The sequence below is a fragment of the Epinephelus lanceolatus genome, chromosome 6, assembly GCF_041903045.1.
Source record: "Epinephelus lanceolatus isolate andai-2023 chromosome 6, ASM4190304v1, whole genome shotgun sequence".
Taxonomy (NCBI): Eukaryota; Metazoa; Chordata; class Actinopteri; order Perciformes; family Serranidae; genus Epinephelus; species Epinephelus lanceolatus.
Window position 1 is genome coordinate 15,398,835 of NC_135739.1, and position 12,445 is coordinate 15,411,279.

General features: G+C 43.5%; 1 protein-coding gene across 1 annotated transcript in view; it reads left to right on the forward strand.

Moving 5' to 3' along the window:
- The window catches only part of sema6bb (sema domain, transmembrane domain (TM), and cytoplasmic domain, (semaphorin) 6Bb), a 164,463-nt gene extending 157,511 nt beyond the window's left edge, over positions 1-6,952 (forward strand). Inside the window, exon 17 of the mRNA XM_033621764.2 lies at positions 5,899-6,952. Coding sequence (XP_033477655.2) covers positions 5,899-6,806 — 908 coding nt within the window. The 3' untranslated portion in view covers positions 6,807-6,952. The remainder of the gene's footprint in view (positions 1-5,898) is intronic.
- Positions 6,953-12,445: the final 5,493 nt, after the last annotated feature.

Sequence of the window (12,445 nt, forward strand, 5' to 3'; positions counted from 1 at the left end):
TAAAAACAAATAGGCTTTAAGACCGAGCACAATCCCACTGATGAAATGTGATCTCCGGTTATTCAGGAGGATTTGTCTGGCACTGAACTGAACTGAACTGAACTGTGCATGTCACATAATTATCAGGCTGAAACTAAGGCCTGTGTCCACGTGTATCGCTGAGCTTATTGGATTGGTGATAAAGGACTAATTAGTGCTGAAAAGGACATTGATTGACTAACAAGGCCAGTTGATTAATGCCAGGGTTCCGTCAATGGAAACTGCAAACTTGTTGAGGGTATGGACTGGCATTGAAAGAGTCAAGGATTTAATGTCCAGGCTATCAGAGGAAACTATAAGTGACACGGGATGGATGGATGGTTTAGTATAATTCTGGTCATTTGTCATCTGGACTGTTGAGCCTGAAGGTTTGCTTTAAGGCCAAAGCTGTAAAGTTATACAGTCTGGCAATGAACCAGCTGTCTGAATAAATCAAAAGAAAACACAGACAAGGTTACTCTCCCTTTAAACGTTATTGTTTAGGTCGTTATTGAGTCTATACAGTACTTTGCCTTTTGATATTACCTTAATTGTCTTATTGTCTCTGATTACGTAAGTCCACTTCTTTTGTCTACATCAGAGTCTTACAGTGGGTTTGGTACCTGTCTGTGACCCATAAAAAAAGGTGATTCTCGGATGGCGTTTTGTCTTCTTTTCAGTTATGGGATTTAGTTAATAATAATATAATGTTTTAACTCTTAAATCATCCAACCACTGACTTTGTGTGTCCGCTATGTGTTTCGCACCAACTGGAATATTGGAGCCACTTTAGTCGAGTGCGTTACCAACAGGCACATCAATACAAAAATAAGCAACCATATTGGAACCGTATTTCCTGAATTACCTTTGTTTTAAAATACATCATCATAGTTTCACATGTATGAAATGTCCCAAAATAATCACAGTTGCCTAACCGAATAACTTGAAAGGCGTATGGTTATTATAGGGATTGCATTTCGGGTTCGGACCATGGATCTGGTGTCAGGTTGTGGAACCAATGGGTCATATGTGGGGCAGGCGCACTACTGCACGTCACAGTTATAGTTCAGGAGCAGGTCTTGAAAATCAGACCTGTGCAGGACTCCAGTCCACATTGAAATATCACGATAACAGATTGCCATGAAATTTAGTACTAACACTCCTCAGATGACGAACTATATTGAGTTCGTCAGTCCCTTGCCCTTTCCTCTCGTGCCATCACATAGTTGACATTTGGGGTTGGGTTGGGTTTTGAGTGAAATGTCTTGATAACTGTTGGATGGATTCCCATGAAAACTGACTCAGTCTCTCTCAGGATTGTAAAAACTTTGGTGATATTTTGGTTTAATTTAGCAGCACCATCAGGTCATAATGTTATTTATCCAATACTTTGGTTTATGACCTGCAAAACTATGACAGTCCCATCAACCTCAGCTTTACTTTGTGTATGTTACTAATTAACAAATATTAGAAAGCTAACATACTAAGTATTACTGTATCTTCAACCTGTTAGCATTACCATTGTGAGCATGCAGCATGCTGATGTTAGCATTTAGCATTGGGGGTGTAAGAAAACATTGGTACAAGATATCAGGATCGGGGAGTATCTGGAGTATCAGGATATTATGTCTTACGATACTGTACTGATTCTCAAAAACACTTTTGATTTTTTTACATGCAAAGATTGGTGGCAGCAGTTCATTTTCCCAGCTGACCACCAACGTCGTTAGATGTTATTTGGTTGAACTTAGGTTGTGACATTGGGTGACCAAAATTCAATTCTAGGACGTTTAACGCCAACATCAATTTGACATAGAATACTGATGACAGATGGCATTGATATTTTGGTGGTTTTAAGTTGTGTTGTTAAGTAACCAAAATCCGAAATATTCCAAAAGTCTCTGCCAAGGTATGGAGAGCAAAACCCAATGTCTGCAAAATGTTGTGATGATGATTCTTTATTTTGTGTCATGCACACAAACACAAGCCCAAACCTCATGGGTTTACAAGACGCCATTACAACAATGTCGCATTGATCAGTCCAAAGTACACGTTAGTTTACTGCTCAGTCCTCAAACAAAATACTCTGCCTTCTATCCCAGAACCAGCAAAGAAACTCTGCCACAAAAAAAGGTTCCCCTTATGAAACAAACTCGAATTTTTCATGGTCATACAACCAAAAATAAATCAACATGAATAGAGGTCATTTTACTGAAAAGTACATCTGGTATGTCTTCGTATACAGGACAGTAAAACAAGAAATAAACCTCACTCTGAACTTTACCACAACAGTTACAAGTTACACAACAAAAAAAAAGTTTGTCCTCCTCTGGGGTCGTTTTAAACCTCCCAGTCTCTTAGGCCAGTGGTAATGTTCCTGAGCATAACTGAGCACATAGGGATCTTTTGTTGAGATTATGCTTCACATAAGGTTCCACGCTGTTGCTTTTCTTTATGAGGCAGTAAGTTCGTAGTTTTGGTTCACACCAAATATCAACAGACCATTTTTATCTAAATATTTTACTCCTCATCTCCTAAATAACACAGAGTAACCTGTTCTGGAAAATAAATTAAGTTGTTCAAATCAAATAAGGATTTTAACTTACCCTAGGGAAGACCATGGAAGATGTCCCAATTAAATTTGTTTTTAATGAGTCTCTGATCGGACATCTTCACACGTCAATTCCAAAGCCGAAGCATTTGACATTTATGTCTGATGTTTGGAGGTTCCCATCCCATATCTCCACTAATTGCCACAACTTGAGTTAATTTATGGACTCCCAGGAAGGATTGAATTGCTCTTTGATGCAGTGTTGCAACTTGTATGTTCTTGGAAACCCCAAACAGCAGATATATAAAATCGAATCCCCTGTATCGTGATACATATCATATTGGCAAGTTCTTGCCAATACACAGCCCTATTTAGCTGTCTAAGTGCAGCTTGATGGAGATGCTAGTAAGCTGTTGGTCTTGTTACCAGATATTTCCTGGTCCATGTCCCTCTCTCTTTTTGCACATAATAAAGTCACTGTACTCGTGTCTTTGGAAAGGCTTTGAGTCATGGCCTTGCAGAGGAATAAATGTGCCATTTTTTTTATTGAGAACTATTTTCTCTAAAGCAGAACTGCCAGCCTCTCACAGCAGGAAAGCACTAAAAACAAAGTCTGAGGTTTTTCTTCAGTAAGTGTGTCATATTATGTGTCACTGTGGGTGAGAGTAGAAATAATTTTTACAGTGTTTTGTGGTGAACTGCTCCTTTAATGTGTGCAAGAGCACCTCCGGCACGGCGCAGCAGCTCAGCAGTGTCTCACAGTGTTTTAGCTGCCATTCTCCGGCTTAATGTCAATGTGTAGAGTAACACTTTATTATACCAAGCCACAGGCCACATTAATTAACCACCAGGCTGTCTCATGCTGGAGTATTTGCACCACAACCAGATCCATTTGTCCCCATTAAAAATGAATTTGTCAGGCAATAAAAGTATGTTTGTTTCTCTGTATGTTCATTCTTTCTCCCTTTCTGTGCTGTGTGTAAGTGAGTAAGTGGCTTCCAATGTCTATTAATGACATCCATTTGTTTTGTGTGAGAAAGGATTTATTTCGCTGTCCTTGTGGAGGCAGTCCTCCCTCTGCCACGATCGGTGCTGTAATTTAACAACTATTACTATGTTTGTCTAAGGCCCCAAATGTTCCAGTTCGCTTTAGGCAAACTCTCCCTCACTCTTTCTCTCTCTTTCTCTCTCTCTGTAACACCCTCCTCTTACCTTCATCTGTTTCTCTCCAATCTGCTTCCCTTGGCACAATTTCATTGTATTCGTTGGTGTTGGTCCCAGGAGCTCACGCTGCAAAGAACAACTTTTCTTCTGGCATTTTCCTAATTGATCCATGGCAGCCCATGCTGTGGTCTAGCTGTATTCATATCTTCAATAATTCATAAACACTTCTCTCGGAGGGGGTTCATCTAATGTTCCTACACAAAAGAAATGCAGAAATTCATGGTCTTGTCTGCTGATATTTTACCCTTTATCTATAAATATGACGCCTTATGTTCATCTTTGCAAAGACTGTGGCATAAAGATGCAACAGGGGAGAAATAACAGCATATTTATTTGGACAAAACGGAGTACAAGCTTCTTTTTTATACATTTGCAGCACAGAAAACAAGTTCAGGTGACTCCTTACAGCCTCAACCGAGAAGTATCCAGAGGTGTTTTGTATAAGTATAATGGATAATCACATGAACACAGGCACCTTAATATTACTTTCGGCTCTGGGGCTATGGATGTTTTGCAGGCCCTTCCCTCCCTTTACAATATGCCACTGCAAAATTAATTCAGAACCCCAGACCAGTGACAAGTTGCAAATGGAGCTCCCTTCTTATCAGTAAACAGAATATTAAACTCATCAATATAAGATGATACTTCAACAATAAGTCAAGACAAAGTGAGGTTATCGGCCAGGTAAGCTTATGTGCACAGCGGCAAAATAAAACAGGGTTCCTTCAGATCCTTTAAGTCTTAAAAGGCATTAAATTAATCAATCATGTAGATGAGGATAGTAGACCAGCAACACTCATACTGAGTTTGCAGCTGGTATCTGAGAGCAGAGCAGAGAATCCACTGTCTGCTAGCTAGCTGTCACTGTACCCTGGACGGCATGAGGGAGTGACAGTTCAACAAAAATTGGCTATTTAACCAAGATTTTGTGGCATTTCTGACCCTTGAATACAAGGGTCTGTGTATTTTATGCAAAAAGTTTTTCAAACTCGGCACAAAGGGAATCATGGCAGTAGACACACACCCACATGCAGAGTGAGGAAAACAAAGTTGCCCACAAATGCCAGGTATCTCCCAGTTCTGTTCCTCGTCTCAGTCGTAAGACAAAAAAGTCATGGTTTATGTTACAGCAAACATTTTGGTAAAATTGTCCTAAACCCTCACTAACTGATGAAAATTATATTTTTTATCTTGAATTATGGTGATTGGTCTTAGATTTCATCCCAAGTGGCATTAAAAAGGGTGTTTAAAAGTCTTAAATCTGACTTGTCTTAAGCTGTGGGAACCCTGCAAGAAGATCCGTCTTTTTAATTAAAAACCTGCAACCATCCTATCTCCTATCAGCGCCTGTGCTCCGGTTGTTGGCGCCACTCTTTCTCTTCCTCCCACCTCAGCACACAGTCTTTTGTCCTCCTCCACTGCAGCAGAGGGGTCTTTTACTGACTTGTGGTCTTCTCCGTCTGCCTGTTCTTCCCTCTTCCTGAGCATACAGCCCACTGATTTATTTTGTTCTGCACATGCACGAGAAACCTGATGACTTCTCTGGCCCAATGTTGTTTATGTGTAATATTGTCATTTCTAATATATATGTATGTCTTGTGAGGCCCTTAGAGTCCCAGCACCCAGGACTTAAATCCCTGTAAGGCCGAGCATTATTAAGGCACTTTGCATATCTACTGTTTTAAATCAAACGACTTGCAAGTCACAAGTAGTTCACACAACGCAAGCATCTAGATGGGAAGTATAAAAGATTTTTACGGTGTATAAGAAGAAAACTATAATATTCACCATTAATGCCAGACTTGGCATCCCTCCCCATAAAGCTAATGTTGTGAAACATGTTAGGGTTGAGAGCTTTCTCAATCAGGAAGACAGTTATTACAGCCATTAAAATCACCATCCACTTTACGTAATGAAGGCAATTAGTGAGAGCTACCTTGGCTGGAAAGCATATGACCATTCCCACCCACAGAGGAGAGGGAGAAAATAGGCCATTTTGTCTCGCCGTTTGTTAACTCCCACATGTTTAATACAGGAAATACTGACGCTGTTTCCACCAGTTAACTGATCGACTTAATGCTGTGATTTTATCTCTCTCCTTTTAGGGATGCTGCTCCAAGAGAGTTTCATCGAGGAGCCTGATGGTCTGGTGTCTGTAAACCTGCTGGTGGTGTCTGCTGTTTCAGCCTTCGCAACAGGAGCCGTCCTCTCTGGCCTCACCGTGTGCTGGATCATGAGTCATCGCCACCGCCACTCCAGAGGCTCTGGAGCCAACGGCGCCCGCCGCAAAAGTGACAAAGAGCAGAGCATGCTGGGGCAGGGCCGCAGCGGGTCAGTAATGAGTGTAACAAGAACCAGCGGCGGTGAGAGGCGTCGTTCACAGGCGGACAACCCCTTCGTCACGCCCAATGGCTGGCCTAAAGGAGAAATGGACCCAGGATTGCTGCCTACCCCGGAGCAGACACCGCTGCAGCAGAAACGGGCCATGCGTCTCCCAGACACTGACTGGGACCAGAGCCAGACCTTCCTCACCGCCGTAGGGACTCCCTGCCCCAACAACTCTGTCATCTACCTGAGCTCCAAGTTCCTGCATGGCGGTGGAGGGGGTGGAGGGATGGTGCGGATAGAGGACCCTGGGGAGGTTGTGCTGCCCCCACACACAGAGCGCCAACGCTACCTGATCCTAGCCACCCAGAGAGGGGAGCACGGTGGCAGTCGTCCCAGCGGCACCATGAGGAACTCAGCGGGAGAATACATCTACCCCGCCACGCCGCAGGACTCCCCCGACCGACGGAGGGTGGTGTCTGCTCCCACTCCCCACATGGACTATGGGGAGCCTCGCTGGAGTCACGAGGCACTCAACTACAACAGCAACAATGGAGTGCCATATCACCCCCAGCGCCAGGGCCTCATCAGGCCTGATATGCATGGGCCCCGAGGGCTGGGAGAACTGGCTGACTTCAGCCATCTTCTAGGGAAGAACATGGGAGAGCGCACCCCCAGTGGCCAGTGAGGCGAAGTACGTGAACCCTGGCACCAAGCTCTCTCTGAACACCCATTCCCTCCAACAGCAGACTGGAATAAATCAACCCCTCAGTCTCACTGTCCCGGTCCAACCTTACCCTGTCTGTCCTCTCTCACTGTCATTCAATGTTCTGACGTCATTCAGCTGACTGAAGAGAGAGACAAAGAGAGAGTTGAAAAAGAGGAGCAAACTCTCCTCACGTCTCCGTTCCTCTGCTCTTAATCTGAGGTGCACGCCTCTGCTCTGTAAGTGGTCCGACCCACAGAGCTTGACTTTGACATTGCAGGACAAACAGTAAGGTAAAGAGAGGGGTGCAAAGGAAAGGGAATCTTCTCAAAGCAGAGTGTGGAGATTATAAAAAAAAATAATGACAGTTTCCCTTACAGCGCCAAATGTGAAAGGTCTCCCTCCACCATTTTGTTCACCATTTTGACACCATGGATCTTTGAGTGTGAAATTTAATTTCTGCTTTTATTTTTTTGTGCCAGTGGCATCCAGCAGACAAAAATGTGCTTTACTTTGGATTTCAGATGAGACTAAAACTGTTGTAGCCGTGCCAGAGGGCAGTGACTCTCAATGAATCATGCAGTGTGTGTATGTGATTGTGTGTAAGTGTGAATGTGAGTGGCCACGACAACCCCAACCAGTGTCCTGTCTTAACTGTGAAGTATAACTATATAACTAAAGTTTCTGTATGGAGGAGGTTGGGTGTTAACATTATTTTCCCTTTTTATAAACAATCACAAGGAGACAAATGGATTTTCTTATGTGTCTCTTTGTGTTTACCAATCAGAGGTTTGGGTGGTTGACCAGTTGCTACGGAAGGGTTGAGACTCCCATTATAGTTTTTGTGATTCCCAGTACCTCAGAAGCGGTGCTGGACAGAGCCATCATGACATGAAAGAAAGCAATAATAAGCAGGAAACAGAAGGAAGAAGATAAATCCAATTTAATTTGATATTTTGTAATGTAACTGTTTCTCAGCAAAGCAAACAGAAGTTTAGAGATGTCAGGAGATGCAGGGCGCTGGGAAAAGGAACAATATCTCCCCTCCATTCTTCCCTCCCTAGCTGCCTCTCAGTATGCCTGGGTCTGTCTGACCTGACCTGAGGCCCCCATGGGCTCCTCAGTCCATTTGGAGAAGGGAATGTGAGCTGTGGCTGTCTGGCTGTCTGACTGGGGCTGTGAGGCCCGGCCGCTTGGGAGCTCCATTCAGCCTCTTCTGCCCGACACTGAGCCTCTTTGTGCCCCAGAAGCAGGAGGAGACTGCAGCAACAAATAGCCGTTAAGAGTCAGGGACCTAGCCCAGCTCCACAGCCTAGCAGAATATCAATGAGGAGGACAGCAGTTCCATCCGTCATGTGAGATGTACCAACCAGGACCGGGCATCTCTTGTGCTTCACCCGCTCTGGTGATTCACTGGTTTGCCAGGACAAGGGAGGAGCTGAGGGCTGGAGCTGGGGCCGAGGCCAGGGTTGGGGCACTGCTTACTGTCACAATGGTCATCCCTTGCGACTTCATCCCTTTCAGTGTGTTTCCCAACAAAAGCGGGATAAAGAAAACAGATGGGCATGGGTGTACTTGGGTGTGGAGTTTCACTCCGTTGTCTGATCTTTTGATGTTTTCTGTTTTTTGTCTGTTCTCATCCGTTCTTGATTCAAATGTAGATCCAGAGATAGCTTTAGTTCATCTGGGTCATGGTGTGTTAGTGGTGGTGTGTTTTTGTGTCTGTGGGCTTGAGGGTGTGAGTCTCTTTGGGTTTGTGTCCATGAATGTGGTACTCATATTGAGTACAAAAAACAGCTTTGATCAGATTTACTCTCATTCTCACCCTTCTTCTTCTTCTTTCTCTATTGAGCCATTAATGTTGTGCAGCTACCCTTTGCTTGACATTCACTAATCAGTGTCGGAGCCCTGCGTGGGAGCAGTGTGTGTGCTATTTAAACCATCACACTTTACACAGAGTAGTACAGCTAAAATGTAGAAGATGGCATCTGCTTAGTTAGGTACACAGTACACACACACAAGAAAATATCATAGTGTACAAAAACTAGGGTTCAGCATTGATTGAAATGTTGATACCTTTCAGTTTTTGTGACCACAAATACAAAATATGATTGAAATATCCATGTTATTCAATTTAAAGCATCAGTAAGGAGCTTTATAGCGTCTTTTAGCTGGTTGTTTAGGTGTGTTTGATCTCACTGCTCTGATCAGTGTTGTTATCAGCCTCAGCTAGAAGCTGGTTTTCACTGTACACGTCCTGGTTGGCACCAAACAGCAGACAGTTAAAGTTAGTGACTAGCTGATCAGCTGGTGAACATGGTTAAAGGGATACTTTGCCAATTCTCAACCAGCTTTGTATCATACTGTAACAGTAGGGGTATTATGTGCAAATGAACTATGGTAAACTTCCCTCCATCTTACCAGTGCCCAGATCCCCATGCTCATCACCCAGCTCTAGGGCTGTTGCTCAAATTGCAGACTGTACTTCCTCATTTTCGTATGCCCACCACCACAAATACAAAGAGTATAGAAGAGGATTGAGAGAGAAAAAGACCCAATCCCCTCTCTCTTGCTCTCAAATGCAGACCAAACTCAGATCAAACTGTCAAACTAGGCAGTGCTGATCAAAAATGAACCAAGATTCTGTTACTGTATTGCCTATTTCTCACCTAAATGTCTTCAGAAAAACATTTTGGTCGCCATATTGTTTCCTGTGTTAAAATGGACAAGCTCGTTACCAGCAGGAGCATTTATTGGTCCAGTGCGGTGCAGTGCATTCTCATAGTTGTAGTTTTTCTACCCCTTGAGCAAAAGCGAGTGCCACAGCCCCTTTCCTGTTTTCTCTCCTCATGTAGTACCAATATCAAAAGTATTTGCGTCTTTCAACAGCATACGCAGCCAAATTTTATAAAAACACCATCTGTCCAGCAGTGAAATACTTTAAAAATGTGGCAGCTAAAGAGCCAGGTATTTGGTGGTTTGGTGGAGACCAAAAACAGAACTAAAAGAGAGCGAATACTGAACTTCACCTCAGAAGGTGATAATATGTCAGTGTTGTCTGTACACTTTGTTTCTGCTGCCAACAAGTGGCCTAAAATCAGTAACTGAATGTTTAATGTAAAGATACTAAGGCTGGGTTTTGTTTGTAATGCTTCAATATTTAGACCAATACATAGTGGAGAAGACATTTATCGTTTTTCTCCAAATCCTATTTTCCACTTAACAACAAAAGCTAAAGTAGTGACAAAGTATAAACACAAGCAACCACATGAGAACTTCCTCTGGAAAAAAGGCTGTCAACATTTCAATTTAAATCAAGGACTGTTTGATCATAAAAAAGTAAACAAGATTGTAAATCAGACCAAATATTAAACAGCTGACAGTTTTCAACACTCAGTGCCACAAACACATTTCTGCTGGTACCAAAACAGCAGCGATGTTCAGTACCCAGCCAGAGCTGGAGCTACTGCATGAGACAAGCCAGTGAAAGAGATTTATGAAAGCAAGGACAGAGGAGGAGGTCATGCGGGCGAACATGATGTTACTGCATTACCGCCTCAGCACATTAGTACAGTGTATTCTTTACACATTCCGCCCTGAAACAGGTCATTAGTATTGAGGATACGGAGCCCTCCACCAGCCCGGCCCCTCATCTCTGCCTCTCTTTATCTCTCTCTGTCTCCATCTCTGCTGTGACCTGAGTGCCGCGTGTGTCTCTGTGTATGTGTGTGAATGAAGCCTCACTGTCTCGGCCGGCTTGCCCAGCCAGCCGTGTCCTCGCTCTGCATCTCCTCCGGTGTTTCACTAAACATGCTTGATTAGGCAAAGTACATTCCCGGCCCTCTAATGGCCTGATGAGCCCTTGAGAAGATTACTACAGACACATCAGCCCTGAGAGGGAGGTGCACGTTCAACCAGCTCTTTACCCCCTTTACTAACCACCAGCCACACACACACTCAACGCGCACACACGAATACAGTCGGCCCTTTAACCAAATTCGGGATGCAATTGAATTAAGATCAGAAACAGAGCTCAGGCTTGAAATAGGGCCGTCACTGACTGGTTCTAGGAAGAGTACTGTACATGATGTTATCTTACTGACGGCATAATTTGATTACGTTAGTTCAACATTACAGGGCAGCTAAAGAATTCAGGTGTAACCTCGTAGAAGTCGCTCTGTTTATTAAAGCCATCATCCTCCCTCTTCCTCACATACTTCATGTCATTCCCGTCCCTCGTCTTTCAACAGCTGCACTTTGTCTTCTTCTTTCAAGTCCATTTTTATTGCCAGCAGACTCATAGTATCTCTCTGCACACACACACACACACAAATTATCTCTAGCGAATGTAAGCCCAGGCTGCACTTTCATCCTGTTTGTCACTATTAAAGGTTAGCTTGTTAATTTAATGAGTCGGTGACAGAAACAGAAATCAAAGTAATTCACAAAATCCTGCTTTATTTCACATCAAATCCTTAATGTGTTACTTTTTTTCAGACATTTTCAAAGCCTCTCATGCGGTAAATTGCTTTCCTTTGCTTGGAAATGATTTTGTTTGGAGTTTTTTTTTGTTAAATGTAGCACATATTGCCTCCAGTCCTACACACACGCACACACACACACGCCGTCTTTATCTCTACCCAGCACATAACAACACACACACACACACACACACATGAAATACCCACCCAGCCCTCATGACCCAGTCTGTCTGTGTTCTTATTCATCACGTTGTGTCTGTGTGCTTGTTAAAGAGACCATGCCTTTGTGTGTTGGGGTTGTTTGTTGCTGTGTGGCCCAGTGATGCGATGCCCCCCAGCCAATAACTGCCATCTTGCCCTACAGTGCTCCCACCACACTGTACGCGCTCTATGCCCCAGAAAGAGTCCAGAAACGGAGGCTGACTTGTTTTAAATCCACCATCGCACTCTGGAGTAGTAACGTGAAACTGCTCCCTGCCGAGCCAACATACGAGAGGAGAAAAAAAAAAGCACAAAAACAAGGCGAAAACAAAATCAACATTTGCATTTTTGTGAAGTTGTAGATGTATTTAGTCAGCACTGATCATTTCTGTCATGTTTGTTTTTTCTATAGTTTGTTTCTGTGGTAGATATTTGGTTTGAAATTGTATGGGATATTATTGTATATGATTTCAATTTCTCTGGTGTGCCGGATTTGATGACGACAATGAAGACGAACCTGAAGACTATCATGATTATTGTTGTTGTATTGACAGTGACAATGAAGCAGTACTGTGAGCAGCACTGAGGTGTTGCATGTCCCGTTTGGATGCCCAATCTGAAAGGAAATGAAGAGGAAGAGGAAGAGGAGGAGTGAATGAACTCATACAGACTGAGGTTCAGAAAGAGATTCTACTTTTCTCCTGCGGAGTGGATTCTCCTGCTACTGTGAAGGACCCCGCCGTCCTGTGGCTCTCACCAGAGGCTGGCCCCTCGCCCCAGCATCGCTCCAGGGCCCCTGGGGCAGGCCGTCATCAGATGACAACACATGTCCCTACTACGTGTACATAACCTTGATGCTTACATGTAATTTAAGTGCAGTAGCTGCATGACGACACAGCCTCTGTGTGTGTACAGAAGTAGCGACGTGTGAATTTGTAC